This window comes from Entelurus aequoreus, linkage group LG04 (genome assembly GCF_033978785.1).
Source record: "Entelurus aequoreus isolate RoL-2023_Sb linkage group LG04, RoL_Eaeq_v1.1, whole genome shotgun sequence".
NCBI classification, from domain to species: domain Eukaryota; kingdom Metazoa; phylum Chordata; class Actinopteri; order Syngnathiformes; family Syngnathidae; genus Entelurus; species Entelurus aequoreus.
Genome location: NC_084734.1, coordinates 51785629 through 51807503, shown reverse-complemented (window position 1 = coordinate 51807503; position 21875 = coordinate 51785629). Strand labels below are relative to the sequence as shown.

The 21875-nt window shown below is 38.7% G+C and overlaps 1 protein-coding gene across 7 annotated transcripts in view; it reads left to right on the top strand.

The window, feature by feature from the left end:
- The window catches only part of col12a1b (collagen, type XII, alpha 1b), a 118753-nt gene that overhangs the window by 27905 nt on the left and 68973 nt on the right, over positions 1-21875 (top strand). For 6 of the 7 annotated variants that reach the window (XM_062045216.1, XM_062045215.1, XM_062045213.1 and 3 more), the window contains 10 exons: positions 10353-10622; positions 11570-11836; positions 12324-12516; positions 12665-12789; positions 15271-15420; positions 15824-15943; positions 16014-16178; positions 16251-16397; positions 17698-17840; positions 19041-19170. In XM_062045216.1, the coding sequence (XP_061901200.1) occupies positions 10353-10622; positions 11570-11836; positions 12324-12516; positions 12665-12789; positions 15271-15420; positions 15824-15943; positions 16014-16178; positions 16251-16397; positions 17698-17840; positions 19041-19170 (1710 nt within the window). The remainder of the gene's footprint in view (positions 1-10352; positions 10623-11569; positions 11837-12323; positions 12517-12664; positions 12790-15270; positions 15421-15823; positions 15944-16013; positions 16179-16250; positions 16398-17697; positions 17841-19040; positions 19171-21875) is intronic. The other variant, XM_062045214.1, reaches the window with a different exon arrangement.

The window sequence follows — 21875 nt, the reverse complement described above, 5'->3', positions numbered from 1 at the left end:
AGCTTATGCTGCTGGTTTTGACACATTCACAATCCTTATGTAAGTCAAGAACACATATGGTTTTGTTTTTTTTAAGCATTCAAAATCGTAAATAAATAGCAAAACATTTAGTCAACAGATTAAGGGTCCTCTGTTGCGCTCATTTTACCCACTCTAAAAACATCCAGAAACTGCCAACAATACACCATTTACATGTTGTGACCTGAAAATTAACCAAATATGAGTGATATTGTTAGTATAAGCGCCAACGCAGACGGACTATTTTAGCGGTGCATTGATAGTAGTGAGCTAACGCTAGCTTACGCTGCTGTTGTTGACACATTACAAGCCGGCGGCTGCTTTAGCTTCATCTTAAACTTGCTAAAAGTAAATTCTAGATTATAATTAATTAATTTCTCACCTGGGAGTAGAGAAATGTGGCCATGGACCGACCGAATTGTACATCCCCCAGAGTAGCGAAGAAGACGCTCGTTGCAGCAACTTTTTTTTAACCCTTTGTGAGTATTGTGATTGAGTCTTCATCTAAATGGAATTATGTGAGTGTCCCGTCAGTCGGCATTCCAACGAGAATTACAGTAAGTGTTTGTCAAAAATATAAGGTCCTGGATCATAATTTTTCCCAAAGTAATCGTTGTGGGCTCTCACAAAGTCTGCTTGATTAGCATTGTTGTTGATGGGGAAGGGATCTGTGGTTCCTAGTAGAGCTGAAACGATTACTCGAGTAACTCGAGTAATTGGATTACAAATTATATTCAAGGAATTTTTGCTGCCTCGTGGCGGCGCAAACATTTTTTTTTACGGCATTTTGCTTTGTTAAGGCCATGTCCACACGAACACAGATACTTAATGCATACTTATCTCTGCGTTTAGGCCTCTTGTCCACACGCAGACGCATACTTTTGTCTTAAAAGACGCAGACTTTTACAAACGCTGGCCAAAGTGTAGCGATCCAAAACTCCGCTCAGCGGAGACTTGTGATGACGTCACGGTTGTACGCTGTCATTTCCAAGCTCAACAACACTGCCTTGCTGCCTTTAAACAAACTATAAGAGGACTTAATGTATGTTTGAACGTAAACATGCAGCTATTTTTATTCAACATTAAAAAAAAAGACACATCAAAATGGGTTTTGCGACACTCCCGCCAGCGTTAATGACAGTCAGCTGTTTTGGATACGATCGCTGTGGAACTTCCAGCTGATGGGACAACTTTTTGCTCTGTGTCATAAGAAAGGTGCAACATTATCTTATGTTTTTAGTCCTTGTTTAACGACAAATCATGAAGTTAACTTACGTGTCTTGCGTCCATTCTTGTAGATGGAGCTGGGTGTGACCGTGCTCGCGCGTAAAAAACTACCAAGCAACTAAAAAAAACAATGTAGCATCCTCCTTGTAGTGTGTACTGATGTTAAAGACAATATACACTTCATTACACATGTACCATATCACTGTATGGATTATTAAATGCTTTATAATTCCACAAGAGTTGTGCAGCGGTACACACACATCTGTGCACTTTATATAGACACTTAAACATGGGAATCTCCGTAAGATTGATACTATTTTGATCATATCTATTTATCCCTCATAAATCAGATATATATGATAATAGCTTCTATAGAGAGGCAACTTGTTTTTCCACTCTACTGGTACTTTAACAGACAGTCTACTTTGCACAAGTTTGCACATGTTTTAGTATTTGCAAACCTTTAGTAAATCCGGCCCTTAGTGTCTCTCAGTGCGATTGATCTTTTCTCTGAGTAAAAAAGACAGTGGTGTTTTACGATGTGTTCAAGGACCGCTGGACAGAGTACGACTACGTCGAAATAATAAATAATAATAGATTTTATTTTTTACGCACTTTTCATTTGAATAAATCTTGACATAAAAACCCATATTTAAAATATTTGCCATTAAAACAGATAAAATACTAAGACTAAAACGTTATCAGTGAAGCATTAGAAATAGAAAACTTTTAAAATACAGCAATGGGTTTTCTAACGGTGTGTCTATTTAATTTAGGAATTAAAAAAATTACTTGCTCATAAGATTTTAGTATGTGTGTAAGTAATTTTTGAGCACATTCCACAATGCTGTTTCCTGCACTGAACAAACAGATCACAGTCTACCAAGTCATATTCCTTTTGTGTTAAACATACTTGGCCAATAAATCTGATTATGATTCAAATTCTGATGATAATGGTAGCTGTGATAATTCTGGTCACAATAACCATGATATTAAAGGCCTACTGAAATGAGATTTTCTTATTTAAACGGGGATAGCAGATCCATTCTATGTGTCATACTTGATCATTTCGCGATATTGCCATATTTTTGCTGAAAGGATTTAGTAGAGAACATCGACGATAAAGTTCGCAACTTTTGGTCGCTGATAAAAAAGCCTTGCCTGTACCGGAAGTAGCGTGACGTCACAGGTTGTGGAGCTCCTCACATCTGCACATTGTTTACAATCATGGCCACAAGCAGTGAGAGCGATTCGGACCGAGAAAGCGACGATTTCCCCATTAATTTGAGCGAGGATGAAAGATTTGTGGATGAGGAAAGTGAGAGTGAAGGACTAGAGGGCAGTGGAACCTATTCAGATAGGGAAGATGCTGTGAGAGGCGGGTGGGACCTGATATTCAACTGGGAATGACTAAAACAGTAAATAAACACAAGACATATATATACTCTATTAGCCACAACACAACCAGGCTTATATTTAATATGCCACAAATTAATACCGCATAACAAGCACCTCCCCCCTCCAGTCCATATAACTCGCCAATACAAATCAAACACCCGCACAACACACTCAATCCCACAGCTCAAAGTACCGTTCACCTCCGCAAAGTTCATACAGCACATATATTTCCCCAAAGTTACATACGTGACATGCACATAGCGGCACGCACGTACGGGCAAGCGATCAAATGTTTGGAAGCCGCAGCTGCGTACTCACGGTACCGCGTATCCAACTCAAAGTCCTCCTGGTAAGAGTCTCTGTTGTCCCATCTCCACAAGCATGCGTATCCAACTCAAAGTCCTCCTGGTAAGAGTCTCTGTTCTCCCAGTTCTCCACAGGCCAATGGTAAAGCTTGACTGTCATCGTTCGGGAATGTAAACAATGAAACACTGGCTACGATGTAGCCGCTACGTGTTTGTGTTGCTGCAGCCGGCCGCTAATACACCGCTTCCCACCTACAGCTTTCTTCTTTGCTATCTCCATTGTTCATTAAACAAATTGCAAAAGATTCACCAACACAGATGTCCAGAATACTGTGGAATTTTGCGATGAAAACAGACGACTTAATAGCTGGCCACAATGCTGTCCCAAAATGTCCGCTACAATCCGTGACGTCACGCGCAAACGTCATCATACCGAGACGTTTTCAGCAGGATATTTCGCGGGAAATTTAAAATTGCACTTTACTAATCTAACCCGGCCGTATTGGTGGGGGGATAGGGGGTAGCGGGGGTGTATATTGTAGCGTCCCGGAAGAGTTAGTGCTGCAAGGGGTTCTGGGTATTTGTTCTGTTGTGTTTATGTTATTTTACGGTGCGGATGTTCTCCCGAAATGTGTTTGTCATTCTTGTTTGGTGTGGTTTCACAGTGTGGCGCACATTTGTAACAGTGTTAAAGTTGTTTATACAGTCACCCTCAGTGTGACCTGTATGGCTGTTGATCAAGTATGCCTTGCATTCACTTGTGTGTGTGAAAAGCCGTAGATATTATGTGACTGGGCCAGCACGCAAAAGCAGTGCCTTTAAGGTTTATTGCTCTATACTTCTCTCTACGTCCGTGTATACAGCGGCGTTTTAAAAAGTCATACATTTTACTTTTTGAAACCGATACCGATAATTTTGAAACCGATACCGATAATTTCCGATATTACATTTTAAAGCATTTATCGGCCGATAATATTGGCAGTCCGATATTATCCGACATCCCTACTTATTTTGCTGCAAAAAATGGTTGATGTTTATTGTCTATGAATGTTCTCATTTATCCAGGTCTTTCTCATATCAGGGCATTCAAACGATCGCAACTGGACTGTTTGGTTTGTCTTAGAAGACATTTCACCTCTGATCCGAGTAGGTTTCATCAGTTCGTGTTCATAGACTTAAATTGGTCAGTCAAACAGTGCAGTTGCGATCGATTGAATGCCCTGAGATATTAATGTTTATTGCTGATGGTTGCAGAATTGCACAATGCACAGTTTAATTGGACTTGACTTGCTTGTATTTTCACTAGCTGGCATAGTTTTACTTTTGAGTGGTTGCCCCATATATTATTTAAAAAAATAATACTTTTATGTAATATTTGTTTATTTCTACAGTAGACTATTTATTTTATTATTATATTATAGTTATATTAAAAACCTTTTTTCTGTGGAACCTCTGTAAAAAACAAGTTGTTTGTTATCCTTTTATACAATTGACAATCCGTAAGAGAACAGGTAAAGACCCAAATGTTAAGCAGCATTGAAAATGGAATCGGAATCGTAAAAATCTTAACAATTCCCATCCCTACTGATCACACACATGAGTTGTGTTAGCATTCAGCACAACACCTTTCAACAACCCTTCACCAACACCAAAATATGTGTCATTTTAGCACACTTAAGTAAGTACATTGTGTACTTAATAAAAGTTGATTTATCTACCTAAAGTGTCGAGTGTCCACACGTTGGGTGATCTGGAGTCTAACATGTTGGCTTCAGGTTAGGGAAAAGAATGAAAAAGAAAAGCTATCTCAGGAATTCTGTCGTGAAGATGAAGACGTGAGTTCAAAGAAGTCATATTATGATTTTTTCTACATTTAAAACATTTCCTTGTGGTTTACATAACATGTAATGGTAGTTCTTTGGGCAAAAATTTGCATAGGTTATGTTTTACAAACCATCTTCTAGTTGCTTTCTGACCGTCTCTTGAGGATGTGCCGTTTAGTGGGCAGTCGTATTTATGTTCCTCCCCGGGTGCGTCTTTCCCCGACAGCCATGTTATAGTTTTTAGCGCTTCCTTTTGAAGTTTACTGACAGATATTAGTTAGAACTATACGCTAAAAAAATTGAAATGGCAACAGCGTAGAATACATTTGCCTGTACAAGAAAGTCTGCCCCACGACAAGAGGATAGCGACAAAGAAGGATCTTATTGACTACAATGGCAGACTCATGCAAAGCTCTTTGGGCAAAACTTTACCATATACGGAGACATTCGCTAATGTCAGCAATTTGAAAAATGTCACAAATCGGGCAAATTCCTGAAAGCTCATTTGGAGGAAATATGAAGGAAGGCATAATTGTTTTATAAATATCTCCGCAATGCCTCCATGTTTTGAATTCAAATTTTTGAAAATTATGCAGATCCTAAATACACAAAAACAGGTACCAATAGGTAAGAAAAGTAGTTTTTGCATAATAGGTCCCCTTTTAAAAAAACTTGCGATGACTTAAACTTCTGGCAACTTCACGCTGCTTGTGAGCGCTTGTTTGGAATGAAGCTGTCTCCGATGCGTTGAGTCCATTTGTTCCGCTGTGTTGCGCTCATGGACTGCTGGGGCCTGGAGACATGGAAGATTGTTCACTTCATATTTAGTGAGGAGAACTCTGCTTAGTCACTTTGTGTTGGAGGGGGAACAGGAAATGTGGAACGTCAGAAGTCAAGTGGAGCTAGAGAAGAAGACTTGTCTGTTCCCAGGCATAGCAGTCTTTTCTTTCAGAGCTCATCTGAAAGAAGCCCAAAATGCACTTCCAGATTGCAGTGGGAACTTGGATAGAAAGGCTTTCCAAGCTTTAGAAAAGAGGGAAGATTGGACTTGAAACAGGACCAGAGGTGGGAATCTTTGGCCACCTCATGATTCAATTACGATTCAGGAGCTACGATTTGATTAAAATTCAATTATTTATGCATCTTTATTTTATGTATATTGATGCAGTTTTACATTTCTTTTTGTTTCACTGAATAAGTGCTTATCACAAAACTGGAACCTAAGTGCCCTATAATAAAGGAGCTCGTTGGATCGCTCAGTGAGTTGGCTCGGTGCAATCAGCTAAATTTTAGAACTGTCTGCATTACTTTATTTGCAATAAATATATAGATGATTGACCTTTGCTAATCGATTTCATAATCATCCATGTCCAAATTGCGATGTATCTAAAAATCGATTATTTCCCCCACCTCTAAATAGGACAAGCCAAATCATTTTGTAATTGCCGACATCTCAGAAAAGACTTAATCCTGCTTGTCTGTCGTCAAAAGAATTGTTTAGTCTTCCCTAGTTAACTTCAGTAACCCCAGCGTTACAGTTGGTTAGCTGATATCTTGATCACCTTTTTTCTGATGTGATGTGATGTGGCGCCTTGTTGCACTCTTTTCTTTCCTTACTGACTTTGACAGACTGGCGGCTTTAAAAAGATAACACAACACTTTTCTCCATCTGGGCCACCCGTGTAAAAAGTGCTGAGTCATCCCAGGCTCCTCTGGGTTCTTTAAAATGTCTGATGGAAGATGGAACGTGTGGAGGAGCCAAGTTTACACAGTGCAGGCCGCCAGCAGACTTTCCACTGCAAGCAGCAGATTTTACTCACGCTAAATGTTTTGTACAAACTAGCTTCTTGTTGCGCTTGTTAGCTAACCACATGTTTTATGTATAGTTGCATTTTAGTTATTCATCTGCTCAACTTGTTTGGAAACATCGATATTTAACAGTGACTGTTAGCGGCTGATGGACTGATTTCTTTTTGCTGCTCTTTGCCTCAAACCACAAAAATGTTATGCCTTTTCACTAAACCACATCAATTTTTTCACCATCAATATGTTTCTCTTTGTATTGTCACTTTGCAGTCTTTCATTGACAAACAAGACCAGCTGCCGCATGCACACAGAAATATATTACATATGATATTCCATGTTGCTGGGGATATCCCATGTAATTGTCCATGTGATATGTCATGTTGCATTCCATATGATATTCTAAAATATATTCCATTGCATATGATATTCAATATGATATTGCATAAGATATTCCATGTGTCATTCATACAGGTCATTGTAATCTCAGGACATTCAATCTATCTCATGTGGTATTTCATATTATATTCTGTATGATATTTTATAAGCTATTCTATGTGATATTCCATATGTTAGTCCATATTATATTCCATGATAGTCTATTCATTCCATATAATATTGCATATGATATTCCATGTGATATTCTATATGTGATTTCATGTAATATTCCATGGAGTATTCCGTATTATATTCCATTCGGTATTCCATGTAATAGTCTATGTGGTATTCCATTCGATATTCCATGTAATATTCCATGTGATATTCCATATGTGGTTTCATGTGATATTCTGTGTGATATTCCATGTAACATTCCATGTAACATTCCATACTATATTCCACATGATACTCTATATGATATCCAATATGATAATACATATGATATCCAATATGATATTACATATGATATTAAATATGAGCTATGTGATATGATGTTCCATGTGCTATTATGAGTGACATTGTAATATTCCATATGATACCACGCTATCTCATTTGGTATTCCATATTAAATTCCCTGTAATATTTCATATGATATTCCATGTGATATTCCTTATTAGTCCATGTGATATTCCATTTAGTATTTCATGTGACATTATGTGGGATATTTCATATGATAGTCCATGTGACATGCCATATTATATTCCATATGATATCCCATGTGATATTCTGTAATATTCTGTATTATTCCATGCGATAATCCATATGATATTCAAAATGAGTTCTGTAATGATATACCATGTGCTATTCTGTGCGGTATTCTATGTGATATTGCATATGTCCCATGTGGTATTCCATATTATATTATGTATACTATTCCATATATTCCAGGTGATATTCCATATGGTATTTCATTTGATTATCAATATGCTATTCCATGTGATATAAACCACATGATATCGCATATGGTAATCCATGTGGAAATACATTAGGTATTCCATGTGAAATTGCATTTTATATTCCATGTGGTATTCCATATGTGATTTCATGTGATATTCCATATTACATTCCATGCTATTCCATATGATATTCCATAATTTTTTCCATACGATATTGTGATATGTAATATTTCATGTGATATTGCATAATATATTCCATGTGATATTCCATGTCATATTCAATTTGGTGTTTAATTTGATATTCCACGTGATATTTCATGCTGTACATTCAATGTGTTATTCTATGTGATATTTCATGTGTTTTCCCCAATGACAGTGCTTCCTAAACTTTTTTCACTAAGTACCACCTCAGAAAAAAACTTGGCCATCCAAGTACTACCATAATGACCAACATTAAAATACAGTAGCATAGTAGGCCCAAGTATTTATTAAAAAAATAGGCGGAAGTTTTATTTAACAATTGTATTTAATATAACATTAGACACAGTTTGAACAGTAACAATGTGTTTGAATATAGGAAAATAAAACACGGTACTTTAATCAAGTGATTCTTTAGCGTACCACTAGTTGGAGCCCGCGTAGAAACATAGTGGGACACGTACCACAGTTTCAGAATCACTGCCCTATGATATTCCTTCATATTCCATATGTTATTCCACGTGATATTCCATGTTCTCTTCCATATTTATTTTATATCATATTCAATGTGATATTCCATTTGATTTTCCATGTGATATTCCCTATAATATTCCTTGTGATATTCCATGTTATCCCATATGATATTCCATGTGCTATCCCCTATGACAGTGCTTCTCAAACTTATTTCACCAAAACCACCTCAGAAAAAAACTTGGCTCTCCAAGTACCACCTTAATGACCAAGATTAAAATACAGTAGGTTAGTAGTCCTAAGTATTCATTAAAAAAGGTAGATGTTTTATTTATTTATATTTAATATTTTTGGCCACTGTAACATTAGACACAGTTTGAACAGTAACACCGTGTTTGAATATAGTAAAATAAAACACTGTACTTTAATCAAGTGATTCTTTGGCGTACCACTAGATGGAACCCACGTACCATGTACATGTACCACAGTTTTGAGAATGACTGCCCTATGATATTCCATATTCCATATATCTGATTTCATGCGGTATTCTATCTGCTATTCCATATTTATTCATGTGATATTCCATGTGGTATTCCATGTCATTTTCCATATTATATTCCATATGATATTCCATGTGGTATTCCAGGTCATATTCAATATGATATTCCATATGGGATTTTTTTAAATTTTACATGTGATGTTCCATTGGGTATTTCATGTCATATTCCATTTGATATTTCATGTGATTTTCTGTGTGCTATTTCATATCATAATCCATGTGACAATAAATATTATATTCCATATGATAATCAATATGAGCCAGGGGATATGATATTTAATGTGTTATTCTGTGTCATATTCTTCCTGATAATGTGATATTCTATGTAATCTTCCATATGATATTCCATATCACATTCCATGTGGTATTCTATGTGATATTCCAAGCTATCCCATATGATATTCCATATCAATCAATGTTTATTTATATGATAGTCCATGTCATATTCCATATGATATTCTGTGTGACATTGCATATGAGCTACGTGTTATGATATTCCATGTAATATTCTGTGTGGTATACCATGTGATTTTCCATAATATATTCAATATAATCTATGTGATATGACATTCCATGTGTTATTACAAATGATGGTCTGTGAGGTATTCTGTTTGGTATTCCGTGTGGTGTTTGATGTATTATATGTGGTAAATGATATTTTGCTTGATTGTTGTCTGCGGCTTACAGTTATAGCTGACAAAGAATGTCAAAAGCTTTGGCGAGGGTTCGGTGGCATCAAAATAAAAGCCTATCTATTTGATGTATTCTATGAAAGTCAGCGTCTTTTAATTTGGCTGCTGAATAAATTTATGAAGCATGTCAAGATAAAAATCTTTCATGTGTTATTTTGTTAGTGTCATGAAGCATCTCAATGTCTTCCTCCAAAGATGTCTTTCTGTTGGCACGTTTGGAAAACAAATCATTTCACGCGTGCTGAAATTATTAAATTATTAAATTATCTGTCGCTTGTTTTGCTCGTCTGCCTCGCAGCTGCTTAATCTTTGTTCCATGGTTCTGTGAGAGTGCCAGTGACTAAATGTCTGCACTCATCTGCTTGAGATAAATCTTTGAGGCAGAGCTTAAGCGTCTGCTGGAGTTCACAGGCCATCTGAGGACATATGAAGTCTGCAATTCAATACCAGAATGACTTTACTTCCTAAAACATGTCACTACATTGAAAATATTTCATATATCTTCTTCATTTTTTTCCTTCTAGAGGTGGGTGCACCTAAAAACTTGTTAACTCAGGACGTGACCGACAACAGTTTTTCCGTGCGGTGGACGGCCGCTCCCGGGAATGTTCGAATGTACCGAGTCCGATGGCAGTCCATGTATTCCCAAGAGTCTGGTGAGAAGATGATCCCAGGAGACCAAACATACACCTTGCTAGAAGGTTTGAGCCCAGAGACGCTCTACCATGTCTCTGTGGTCGCCAACTATCAGCACAAAGACAGCCAGCCACTCTCTGGACACGAAACCACTGACGGTGAGAGACCTGCTGAACACACAACAATACAATACAAACCACTGATGGTAAGCGACCAGCTGAACACACAAGAACACAACACAAATAACTGATGGTGAGCGACCTGCTGAACTCACAACAACAGAAAACATGCATATGTACAGTAAATAACAATGTATACAACATATAAACAACATGTGGACAACATGTAAATTATGTGTACAACATGTAAATAACATGTATATAACATTTAAACATGTAAAGTACATGTATACAATTTGTAAATAACATGTATTCAATATGTAAACATGTGTATAACATGTACATAAGTAAAATAACATGTATGTAACACGGATACCACATGTAAATAAAATGTATACAATATGTAAATGACATGTATACAACATGTAAGCAACATATAGAATATGTCAATATGTGTACAACATGTAAATAATAAGTCAAATAACATGTGTACAACATGTCAATAATAAATAAAATAACATGTATATAACATGTACACAACATGTATTCAAAATGTAAATAACATACACTTATACGTAAACATGTATACAACATGTAAATAACATGTATACAATACGTAAACAACACATTTATAACATGTACATAATATGTAAATACCACACGTAAACAACATGTATACAACACGTAAGTAACATGCATGCAACATTTAAATAACATGTATACTATATGTAAAGAGCAAGAATAAAATGTGTGAAAGAAGAAAGCAGCAGAGACGTGAGTGAAATGAAAGTAATGTTGAATTAAATGAACACATGTCTTCAATTAAGTCAGATGTTGCACATGTGTTTTCTACAACTAGAAGTACTAAAAGTACTGTGACAAATTTTCCTTCAGCTCATTAAGTACATGATTAATTGCTTCATAGAACTTGGTAGGTTTAGATGTGGTCACCATAAAATATTTTTTTTGCGGTTGTGTGCTCGCAGCTTCCGCTGAGGGTAAAAGTCTAAGCGTGACTGACGAGACGGAGCGCAGCATGAAGGTCACGTGGCTGCCGGCGCCCGGCAAGGTGCTCCACTACCGTCTCAAGTATATTCCCAGCACTGGAGGCCGGGAAGTAGTCCTCAAGATCCCAGAGGGGGTCACCTCCTCTGTCCTGAAGAGACTGCAGCCTTTAACCTCGTACAGCATCAGTGTTCATCCCATCTACAAGCGCGGGGAAGGAAAAGCAAGGCAAGGAGTAGGAAGCACACGTACGTTGCCATCGTTCAACATCACATCACACAAACATGACAAACACAACATTTGAAAAAGCTCTCGTGTAAGCGAGCCTTCAACTGACGTTACTGTCACAGGAACAACACAGGTAACCATTAGAATACATACACTATATTACTGCTTCTTTACCTTAACAAATGAATGGAAGACTATGAAAGGTTGACACAAATGTACGAAAGCACACAATAACGTTTTGCTAATGCTAATATTCAAACAACCACCGACACAGAATCATCAAATGATTTTGATGTCACAGATAAAACAAAAGCATGACAACGTGTGTGTAAAGGTACTCAATAATGGCGGTCATCTTATGCTAGCACTGTGTTGTTACACCTAGCAATAGCATGATACTCTTGTACTGATGAAAACGAAAACTTGAACTCATCAGAAACTCGCTTTCACACGGACATGACAAACTTTCAAACCTTTGACGTTCCCAACCTGGTTCTTGTATTTCAGTGTCACCTTACAAGGCTCCACAGAACCTGCAGACCTCAGAGCCCACCAAGACCAGTTTCAGAGTCTCCTGGGATCCATCACCTGGGAATGTTCGAGGATACAAAGTGACCTTCCACCCCGCTGGGAATGATATTGACCTGGCTGAGCTGCTTGTGGGACCCTACGATAACACTGTGGTTCTGGAGGAACTCAGGTGAGCGCTTCTTAGCATTAGCATAAAATGTTCATAGAGACATACTAATAATGACAATATAGTGGCATGAAGAAAATGTAGTTGTTTCATTAGATTTAAAAGTTGGCATGACAGGAATAACAGCTATTCTTCATGCGGTATGTGTTAGGGCGGGAACAAAGTATTCGGTGGCCGTGTTCGGGATGTTTGATGGAGGGGAGAGTTTGCCTCTGGCAGGAGAGGAGAAGACAACACTTTCTGACGCTCCCGAGCCACCTGCGTTCGGTCCTTCTGGTAAAAACTGACGTCTCCGACACACTTCTACTCCAACATGCTGGACGGTTCTGGTTGTTCCTCAGCAGCATGTACCGGCCTTGAGTTCTTCCAAAGCAGCGCCAGAGGGTTGTACTTGGCATTGTCGGAGGCAATCAACATCAGTGACACTGGAATGGAGGGATGAAGCCGGCTGCACATGATTACGATTAAGGCTAATTAGCAAAAGCTGTTTGGCTCACCTCGTTCATTTCTCCGTCAGACTTAATTGACATGCAGTTTAACAGATGTGCAGATACTCATTATTGGGAATTGCATCTCATAAGTTACGTATTTTACATATATTTGCTGTAACAAAGATCTTCACCAGCTCCCCAGGGAGTCCCCGTTGCCCAAATGTTGATTTTTAGGGATGTCACAACTGTGATCTTGTCTCAAGCCGGAAAACACGATTACACGCTACTAATGATCCTGAATCCCAGCAACTTACATGCGGCTTGGAAAATGTTATGCTGCTCTCAAACCCCCAGGAGGAGCTGACGCTAGGCGGTAATTCCATCTGTAATGGAGAGCAGATACCTGCGTAACAAAGAGAAGACTCTGAAAGCGTTCCACTGAAAGAGTTCATTGGCTTCACTCACACTAATAGTCCAAACTATATGCAGAAATGTCTCACTTGGAGCTGGCATCTTGCTCTTGTGGTCACCACTCAAAGTTTGAGACTGTAGGTAAGGGTAAGAACATAGATAAACAGCTAAATCCAGAGCTTTACTTTCCGACTCAGCTGTCTCTTTATGACGACAGTTCTGTCAGAGACTGCATTACTGCAGATGTCAAACTTCTGTTTTCCCCCACTTGTGAACAAGATCCCAAAACATTTGAACTCCTCCACCTGGGGCAAGACCTCACTCCCAACTCAAAAGGTGAAAAACACCCTGTTTCTGGATGAGAACCATAGCCTCAGGTTTGAAGGTTCTGAGTCTCATCCCAGAAGCTTCACACTGAAGCTAAACACCGAAGGTCACAGCTTGATGAAGCCATCAGGACCACACCAGATTCTTTACCAAGTCGCTTTGTGTAATTGTTTAGTTGTCAAATGTTACGGTGGAATTATTAAATAGGTGCCGGTGTCTAGCAGGACTGATAATCAGCATTTCCGTTTTCTTAGCGTTAAGTTGCAAAAAGTTAGTGTACATCCATTGTTTAATTTCATTTAGACACACCTCCAGGTGACTACAATCTGGCATGTTGGTCAGCTTTAGGGGCATGTAGAGTTGGGTGTCATCAGCATAACAGTGAAAGCTAACACCGTAATTGCGTATGATGTCATCTAGCGTCAGCATATAGATGCTGAAGAGTGCGGGGCCAAGAACCAAACCCTGTGGAACTTTGCACGTTACCTTAACATACTCTGAGGTCACATTGTTACGGTAAACGCACTGCATTCTGTCAGTAAAATAGGAGTTAAACTAAGAAAAGGCTAAGTCTTACATACCAATACTTGTTTTGATACGTTCTAATAAAATGTTATGATCGACGGTATCGAAAGCAGCGCTAAGATCAAGTAGCAGCAAGTCACGTGGAAGTAGATAGCCTATCAAGGGTTCTTTATAATTAGGAACAGACAGACAACTAAAAACACACAAACGCGGATCTAAAACACAAATATTGCGGTTTCACCAAATCGCATATTTTTCGTTTTTTAGAAGCATATTGTATAACATTTGTACCCGAAATTAAGCATTCTAAGTACAAAAATGGCTAAATCAACAAAAAAATATATACCGGTACTACAGTAGTATTGGTAACTAGATGAGACCAAACCAATCAAATGCCGCTGTTCAGTATTGTAGCCACTGATTGGCTCAGCCCCTGGCAGCATAACTATATTGGATTAAAAGAGTGTATAGGTGACTAAAGGGTGTTATTTCATGTCTAAAGGGCTCTCGTAGTGTTAAAAAATGGAATTAGAAGATACTAAACTGACTTTTTATGCTCAAGCTTTATTTTAATGATTCCTACTTTGCGGAAATGTATTCTTTGCAGTCATGTCCAGAACCAATTAATAGCGATAAACCAACAATTACTGTTCGTGCCTATGAAAGATTATTCATTTGGCCAAGTAAGCTGCTTTGGTGTTTGATTGGCCGGTCGTATCGCAGATTGCATCTATGTTTACTTGTGTTGTTGTCTAACCTCTTTTCAATCGCACACACAGGCTCCAGGTTTTAAATGGCCGCCATGCAGCGTCCATTTTTCACTCCAACAGGTTACCTGCTGAGACAAAATGATGGATCGTGAGGAAGAGGAGTCCCAAGGAACACTGACGTCTGGATGTAAAAAAAAAAGAGAATGTTTAAGGACTGTGTGTGATTTGTTGTGATGTTACTCCATGTACAACTTCCTGTTTCCTCTCTTTTTCACTCCTTTTAATGTCCACACACACTTCCTGTCTAAAATTGGACAAACGTCACTCTAGTCCTTGTGTCCTTGTCTCCGCAGACACACAATGTAAGACCTCAGCCAAGGCAGACATTGTGCTGCTGGTCGACGGCTCCTGGAGTATCGGCCGCATCAACTTTAAAACTATACGCAACTTCATTGCTCGCATGGTCAGCGTCTTTGACATCAGCCCCAATAATGTCCAGATCGGTAAGTATTCCACACACCGCTCACTACTACTACTACTAGTTTCACTTATAGTGCCAGTACTACAACTATTACTGTTACTATTGCCAATATTCAAACTAGTGCTACTACTACTAGTAGTAGTAGTGCTACCAATAGATTGCATTACTAGTTTTACTAGTATTACTAGTACTAGCACTACACTGTATGCTGGCCCAATCCAAAATAAAGCCACCTGCTGGTTAGCACGTGATTGATTGCTCAGCAGAAAGTGGGACATGTTTTATGTGTTGGGACAGAATTCATTAACAGTTTTTAGTTCTCTGGTCACTCACCACAAATGTCGACGGCTACACGTCTCCGCCAGGCTTTGCAGGGATATTGTATCAATCAAACGTTGATAAAGTGTTTGCTGTGTTGTGTGCAGGTCTAGCTCAGTACAGTGGAGACCCTAAGACCGAGTGGCACTTGAATGCTCACCCCACCAAGGCGTCTTTGCTGGAGGCCGTGAGCAACCTGCCTTACAAAGGAGGAAACACCATGACAGGTGACAAGCTCGCATCCTCATAGTGGATTGGTCCGAAAGAGATTAGACTCCTCCCCTAACTGTGCTGCAGGGATGGCTCTGAGCTACATCCTCCAGAACAACTTCAAGCGCAACGTGGGAATGCGCGAAGACTCTCGTAAAATCGGCATCCTGATCACAGATGGAAAGTCCCAGGATGAAATTGTCACCAACTCGCAGAATCTGAAAGAGAGCGGCATCGAGCTCTATGCCATCGGTGAGTTGTCATGAGGCGTAGCTAACAATTCTATCCACTGACGCTCGTCTATTTTTATTTCTTTTTTTCCAGGCGTGAAGAACGCAGATGAGAATGAGCTTCGGTCTATTGCCAGCGATCCCGATGAAATTCACATGTACAACGTCAACGACTTCAAGTTTCTGATGGACATCGTGGAGGACCTCACCCTCAATCTTTGTAACAGCGTCAAGGGCTCAGGTGGGACGAACTCCATTAGCACTCCATATCGCCCGCTAAAGCAGCTAGCACTGGTATGCGGCGTCCTGCTAGCTGTCATAGTCGGTGTTTGTCCGATGTCACGTTTACTTAAATTACAGTTTACTTATGATAATATACTAACATGTTGTGTAGCCGCGAGTGATAATGTAGCCACACAGGATACCGCCATCTTACACTGACAACATATCGTTACATACATGGAACATTATGCAGTAAATTTGATGCTTTATTATCATGTATTTCTCATTTATTAACCACTGAGGGTGAAAGAGATGTTTTGTCTGCAAAATAACATTTGTAGAGAAAAAAACCCCCACAAAAATTATGTTTTCAAAACCGTCTGTAAGAAATCAGCGTAGTCTGAATTTTAAACAGGCAGCGAGCCATTGTACATTGACTGCATGATATTGTTGAAATTGAAATGCATGTGATGTTAAAATAGATAATTGATGATTTATGCATCCATCCATTTTCCATGGCGCTTGTCCTCATTAAGGTCATGGTAAGCTGACGCCTATCCTAGCAGACTTGGGATAAGAGGCTGGTAGAATTACGTTCACACTTTTAGTCTCGAATGAACCTGACATATGAGGTTTTGATTAGTATGTTGGCCACAAAGTCTTTTTGAGATTGAGATTGAGGCTTTAAATCCATGCTTGACATCGTTGTGTGTGTGAAGTTTGTTTTTCCTTGGTTATTGTTGTCCAAAGTTGACAACTTGATTCCATCTGTTTGCATCAGCCTTTCAAGTGGATCATGTTAAGAGAATGATGTCAAGACTGCAGTCAAAGCACAAGTTCTGACTGGTCACAATAATTATTCTGTAAATAGTGCTAAGTCAGATTTACGCCGTCCACTAATTAGTGGCCGTGCAGCGCAGATGATAAATTTTGAAAGTTTGACTTTTCTGCTGTTGCTTAGAGTGACAACGTAACATTTTTGAGTTCATGAGTGCTATTAGAAGCGCTAGAGGGGGCGTCACGTCTGGTGGAGTGAAGTCATGAATCCATATCAGGTTTGTAAAGAAGTGTTGGCCAGTCTTCTAGAAGTCATGTACAGCCATGTGTCAGCTCGCTGGCTGCAGCTCACAATGAAAGCAGAATAAAGCACTCAGAAGGTGATAAAGTCCACTGGTGGAACATTCCGTGGGTAAATCACTTTTAAGAGGAAATACAATGGTGATTTACAGCGAGGCTTTCGGAAAGAAAGATTTTTGGCTGCCGAGTTCGCTCCTTGAACCGTTTGACAAGTCGCATCATGTGTACTCGTGCTCCTGCAGCAGAAGAGCTGGAGGCGCCCACCAACCTGGTGACCTCCGAGGTGACCCATCGCTCCTTCCGCACCACCTGGACCGCGCCTGACAGTCCTGTGGAGAGATTTCGTGTGGTATACGTGAGTGCGGCCGGAGGAGCTGCACAGGAGGTATGTTTAAAACATCATGTGATTGACAGACGACCCACACTTCCCCTCCCCTGTGACAGAAAAAATGGTTTATGAAGTTAAAGCACATGTTCATATTTGTTGCTCCATCAACTTGAAAGCTTTCTTTAAAGGGGGTCACATTATGATATTATTTTACAATATTTAAAACACTTTTTTGTGGTCTATGTAACATGTAATAGTAGTTCTTTGGTCAAAATATGGCTTAAATAATGTTTTACAAACCATCCTCAAGCTGCTTTCTGACCGTCTCTTCAGGATGCGCCGTTTTGTGGGTGGTCTTATATACGTAGCTACACTTCGACTGCGTCTTCTCCGCATCAGCCATGTTATAGTTTTTAGCGCTTCTCTATCAAGTCTACTGACGGATATAAGTTAGAACTATACGCTACTTTGTATTACAAATGGCAACAGTGGAGGATGCATGTACATGTATGAGCCAGTTTCCTCCACAACAAGAGGATAGAGAAAAAGAAGGAGCTTATTGAATACAGCATTGGACTACATTAGCGTACTCGGGCTAAGATCCTCGGATACATTTGTACCATATATGGAGATATCCGATAACGTCACAGGTCAGAAAATGCCACAGTGACAGGTCAGACCAAATTCCAAACGGCTCGTTTGGAGGAACTATGAAGGAAGGCAAGACTATTTTATGAATATCTGCACAATGCCGCCACGGTTTGATTACAACTTTTATGGACTTATGCAGATCCCAAATACGCAAAAGCAGGTACATCAGGTAAGACAAGTTGGTTTTGCATTATATGTCCCCTTTATGAGAAGCTTCTGGGGAATTTGCATTTAGCCACAGCCAGCACAAGACTCTTGCACAGTGTTATTAACTATGAATACCTTATATAAACGTATATAACTAAAGAATAATATTAAGGTGGGGTAAAAAAAAACATATTTTGTGCTTTTATTGGGAGTCTGCTTGTAACTAGCAGAGATTCTTACGGATGCACATTGTCTGAATTGCCAGAAAGACATATTCCTTTACCGCATTTTCTTTTCTACACTTTACAAGCAGGTAGCATTCAAGCAAGCTGCCCAGAATTTTTTTTTTCCGTCCAATCACTTTGGCAGCCGCTGTGTTAGTGTCACATAATCAGTTGGACACCAGGCAGATGTTTTAGATAATGTCAGGTGTCAAAGGTAATTTATTCTTTCTTATAGATGCTGCTTGACGGCTCTGTGACCTCTGTGGTTCTGGACGGTCTGAGCCCGCTCACCGAGTACTTTGTTAGCGTCTACTCTGTGGCTGGCGAGGAGAGCAGCGAGCCATTGGCGGGCACAGAGACCACCTGTAAGAGTTTTCCTCCTTCCTGTTTGTTTGGTGTCGTCTTTCACTTTCTTCTCCTGTTCTCCTGCTGATCTGCTAAACATTTCTGCTTCTGCACATTTGTCGAACACCACATCAAAAATGGAAGCATGCCCATTGATACAATGCTGCGTCGCCACAAACATTGTCAAAAGATGATGTGTGTGGGTGTGTGCATGCGTGCGTGCGTGAGAGACACTACAACAAAATGTACTACAAACGATGCTCATTTTACCGTCACTTATGACGTTTAAACAGGGTTAAGGTTAGCATGAATGTAGCTAAAACGTAAACAACATCTACAACTTAAAGCAAAATGTTTTCTCTAGTTGGAAGTGGAATTCTTGTAGGCTGAAATGTGGACATTTCTCCTGACACATATAACACTGCATTATATAAATATCATTTTTCATACTTAGTAAGTAAACATTAAAAAGTTATGTTGAAAGCTACATAAGTTATTACAAGTATTTAGATGGATGTAAATAAATAATTTAAACCTCAACCTTTAAAATACTACACACTTGATAAATACTATTTACATAGATGAGAATACTACACACTTGTGATTTAGAGTATTTGGAGGGATGAGTGTACTACTCATGTGATAGAGTGTTTGGATGGATAAGTATACTACACATGTAATAAGGAGTATTTGGATGGATGAAAATACTACACATTTGATTAAGAGTTTTTTGATGGATGGAGAATGCTACACACGTGATTAAGATAATTTGGATGGATGAGAATGCTACACATGTGACAGAGTATTTGGATAAATGAGAATACTACACATGTGATAAAGAGTATTCGGATGGATGAGATTTCTAAACATGAGATTAAGAGAGTATATGGATAGATGAGAATACTTCACATGTGAATACGATTATTTGGATGGATCAACATACCTCACATGTAATTAAGTCTATTTAAATGGATGACAATACTACACACGTAATTAAAAGTATTTGGATAGATGAGAATACTACACATGTGATTGAGAGTATAAATTACCACATTTGTGATTAAGAGTATTTGGATGGATAAGCATACCGTACTACAAGCTTGTGATTAGGACTATTTGGGTGGGTAAGAATATCACACAAGTAATTAAGAGTATTTGTTTGGATGAGTATACTAAATATGTGATTAAGAGTATTTGAATGGATGAGATTACTACACACTTGTGATTAAGAATATTTGGAGGGATAAAATACTACACACATGTGATTAAGAGTATTTTGATGGATGAGTATATTACACATGTAATTAAGAGTACTTGGTTGGATGAGTATATTACATGTATGGTAGAGTAATTGGATGGATGAGAATCCTACATGTGATTAAGAGTATTTAGATGGATGAAGATACTACACATGTGAATAAGAATGTTTGGATGGATCAGAATACTAAACAATAATTTAAAAAAACGCATCACAATGTTTGCTTTTCCCTTGGATGCCAAAGTTGACCAACTTGTTGGATTATGTTCTCATACTTCTACTATTAAGGTGACAGGCATTATTTATAATGTACAATAAACTCTCACGAGCGCCCAGGCGAGAAAGCAGTTCACCAGCTCATGACGTCAATATAGCAGCAACAAATTTGTTAGCTCTCTGTGGCAATACGCTGCTAAAAACAGTTGGTCTGTGTTAGCGCTAGTAATAAAAATATCATTAATATTTAGTTAAAATTTAGGTCAAGAAATGTAGCACTTTTTGTAAGGTTATTTAGAAGGCTTCATGAGCGGAATAGATTTGACTGGTATTTAAGTTTATTTATGAGTTGGAATGCATTAAAAATACATCTGTCTTTTTGTCTCTCATAATGACTGTGAACAATAGTCAAAATCCCCCAAAAATTGTAGTTCCCCTTGATTAAGAGTATTTTGATGGATGAGAATACTACACATGATTAAAAGTATTTGGATGGATGAGGATACTATACATGTGATTAATAGTATTTGGATGGATGAGAATACTATACATGTGATAAAGAGTATTTTGATGGATGAGAATACTACACATGTGATTGAGAGTATTCGGATGGAAGCAAATACTTCACACGTGATTAAGAGTATTTGAATGGATGAGAATACCACACATTTGATTAAGAGTATTTGGATGGATGGAAATACTATACATGCAGTTATGAGTATTTGGATGGATGAGAATACTACGCATGTGATTAAGAGTATTTGGATTAGAACACTACACATGTGATTGAGAGTACGGTATTTGGATAGATTAAATTATCACACATGTAAATAGGAGTACCGTAATTTCCGGACTATAAGCCGCACCTGACTATAAGCCGCACCAGCTAAATTTAGGGGAAAATACAGATTGCTCCATATATAAGCCGCACCCGACTATAAGCCGCAGGGTTTTGATGTGTAATTAGCGTAGTATATAGGGGTTCCTGCTACCACGGAGGGGATTGTCGGGACAGAGATGACTGTTTGGGAACGCAAAGCGTCCCATTTATTAACAATAAATCTTTCAATCATTCAATCAAACTTTCACATCTTTGACATGGCGAACAGCATTCGTGCAGAGTACAAATAATACAACGGTGCAAAGTAATACAAAGTGCTCGCCTGTACGTTATCAAAATAACCAGCCTACCCGTATATGAAAAGTCAGTCTTTAATCATTGTGTCATCGTCTTCCTCCTGCGTACTAAAA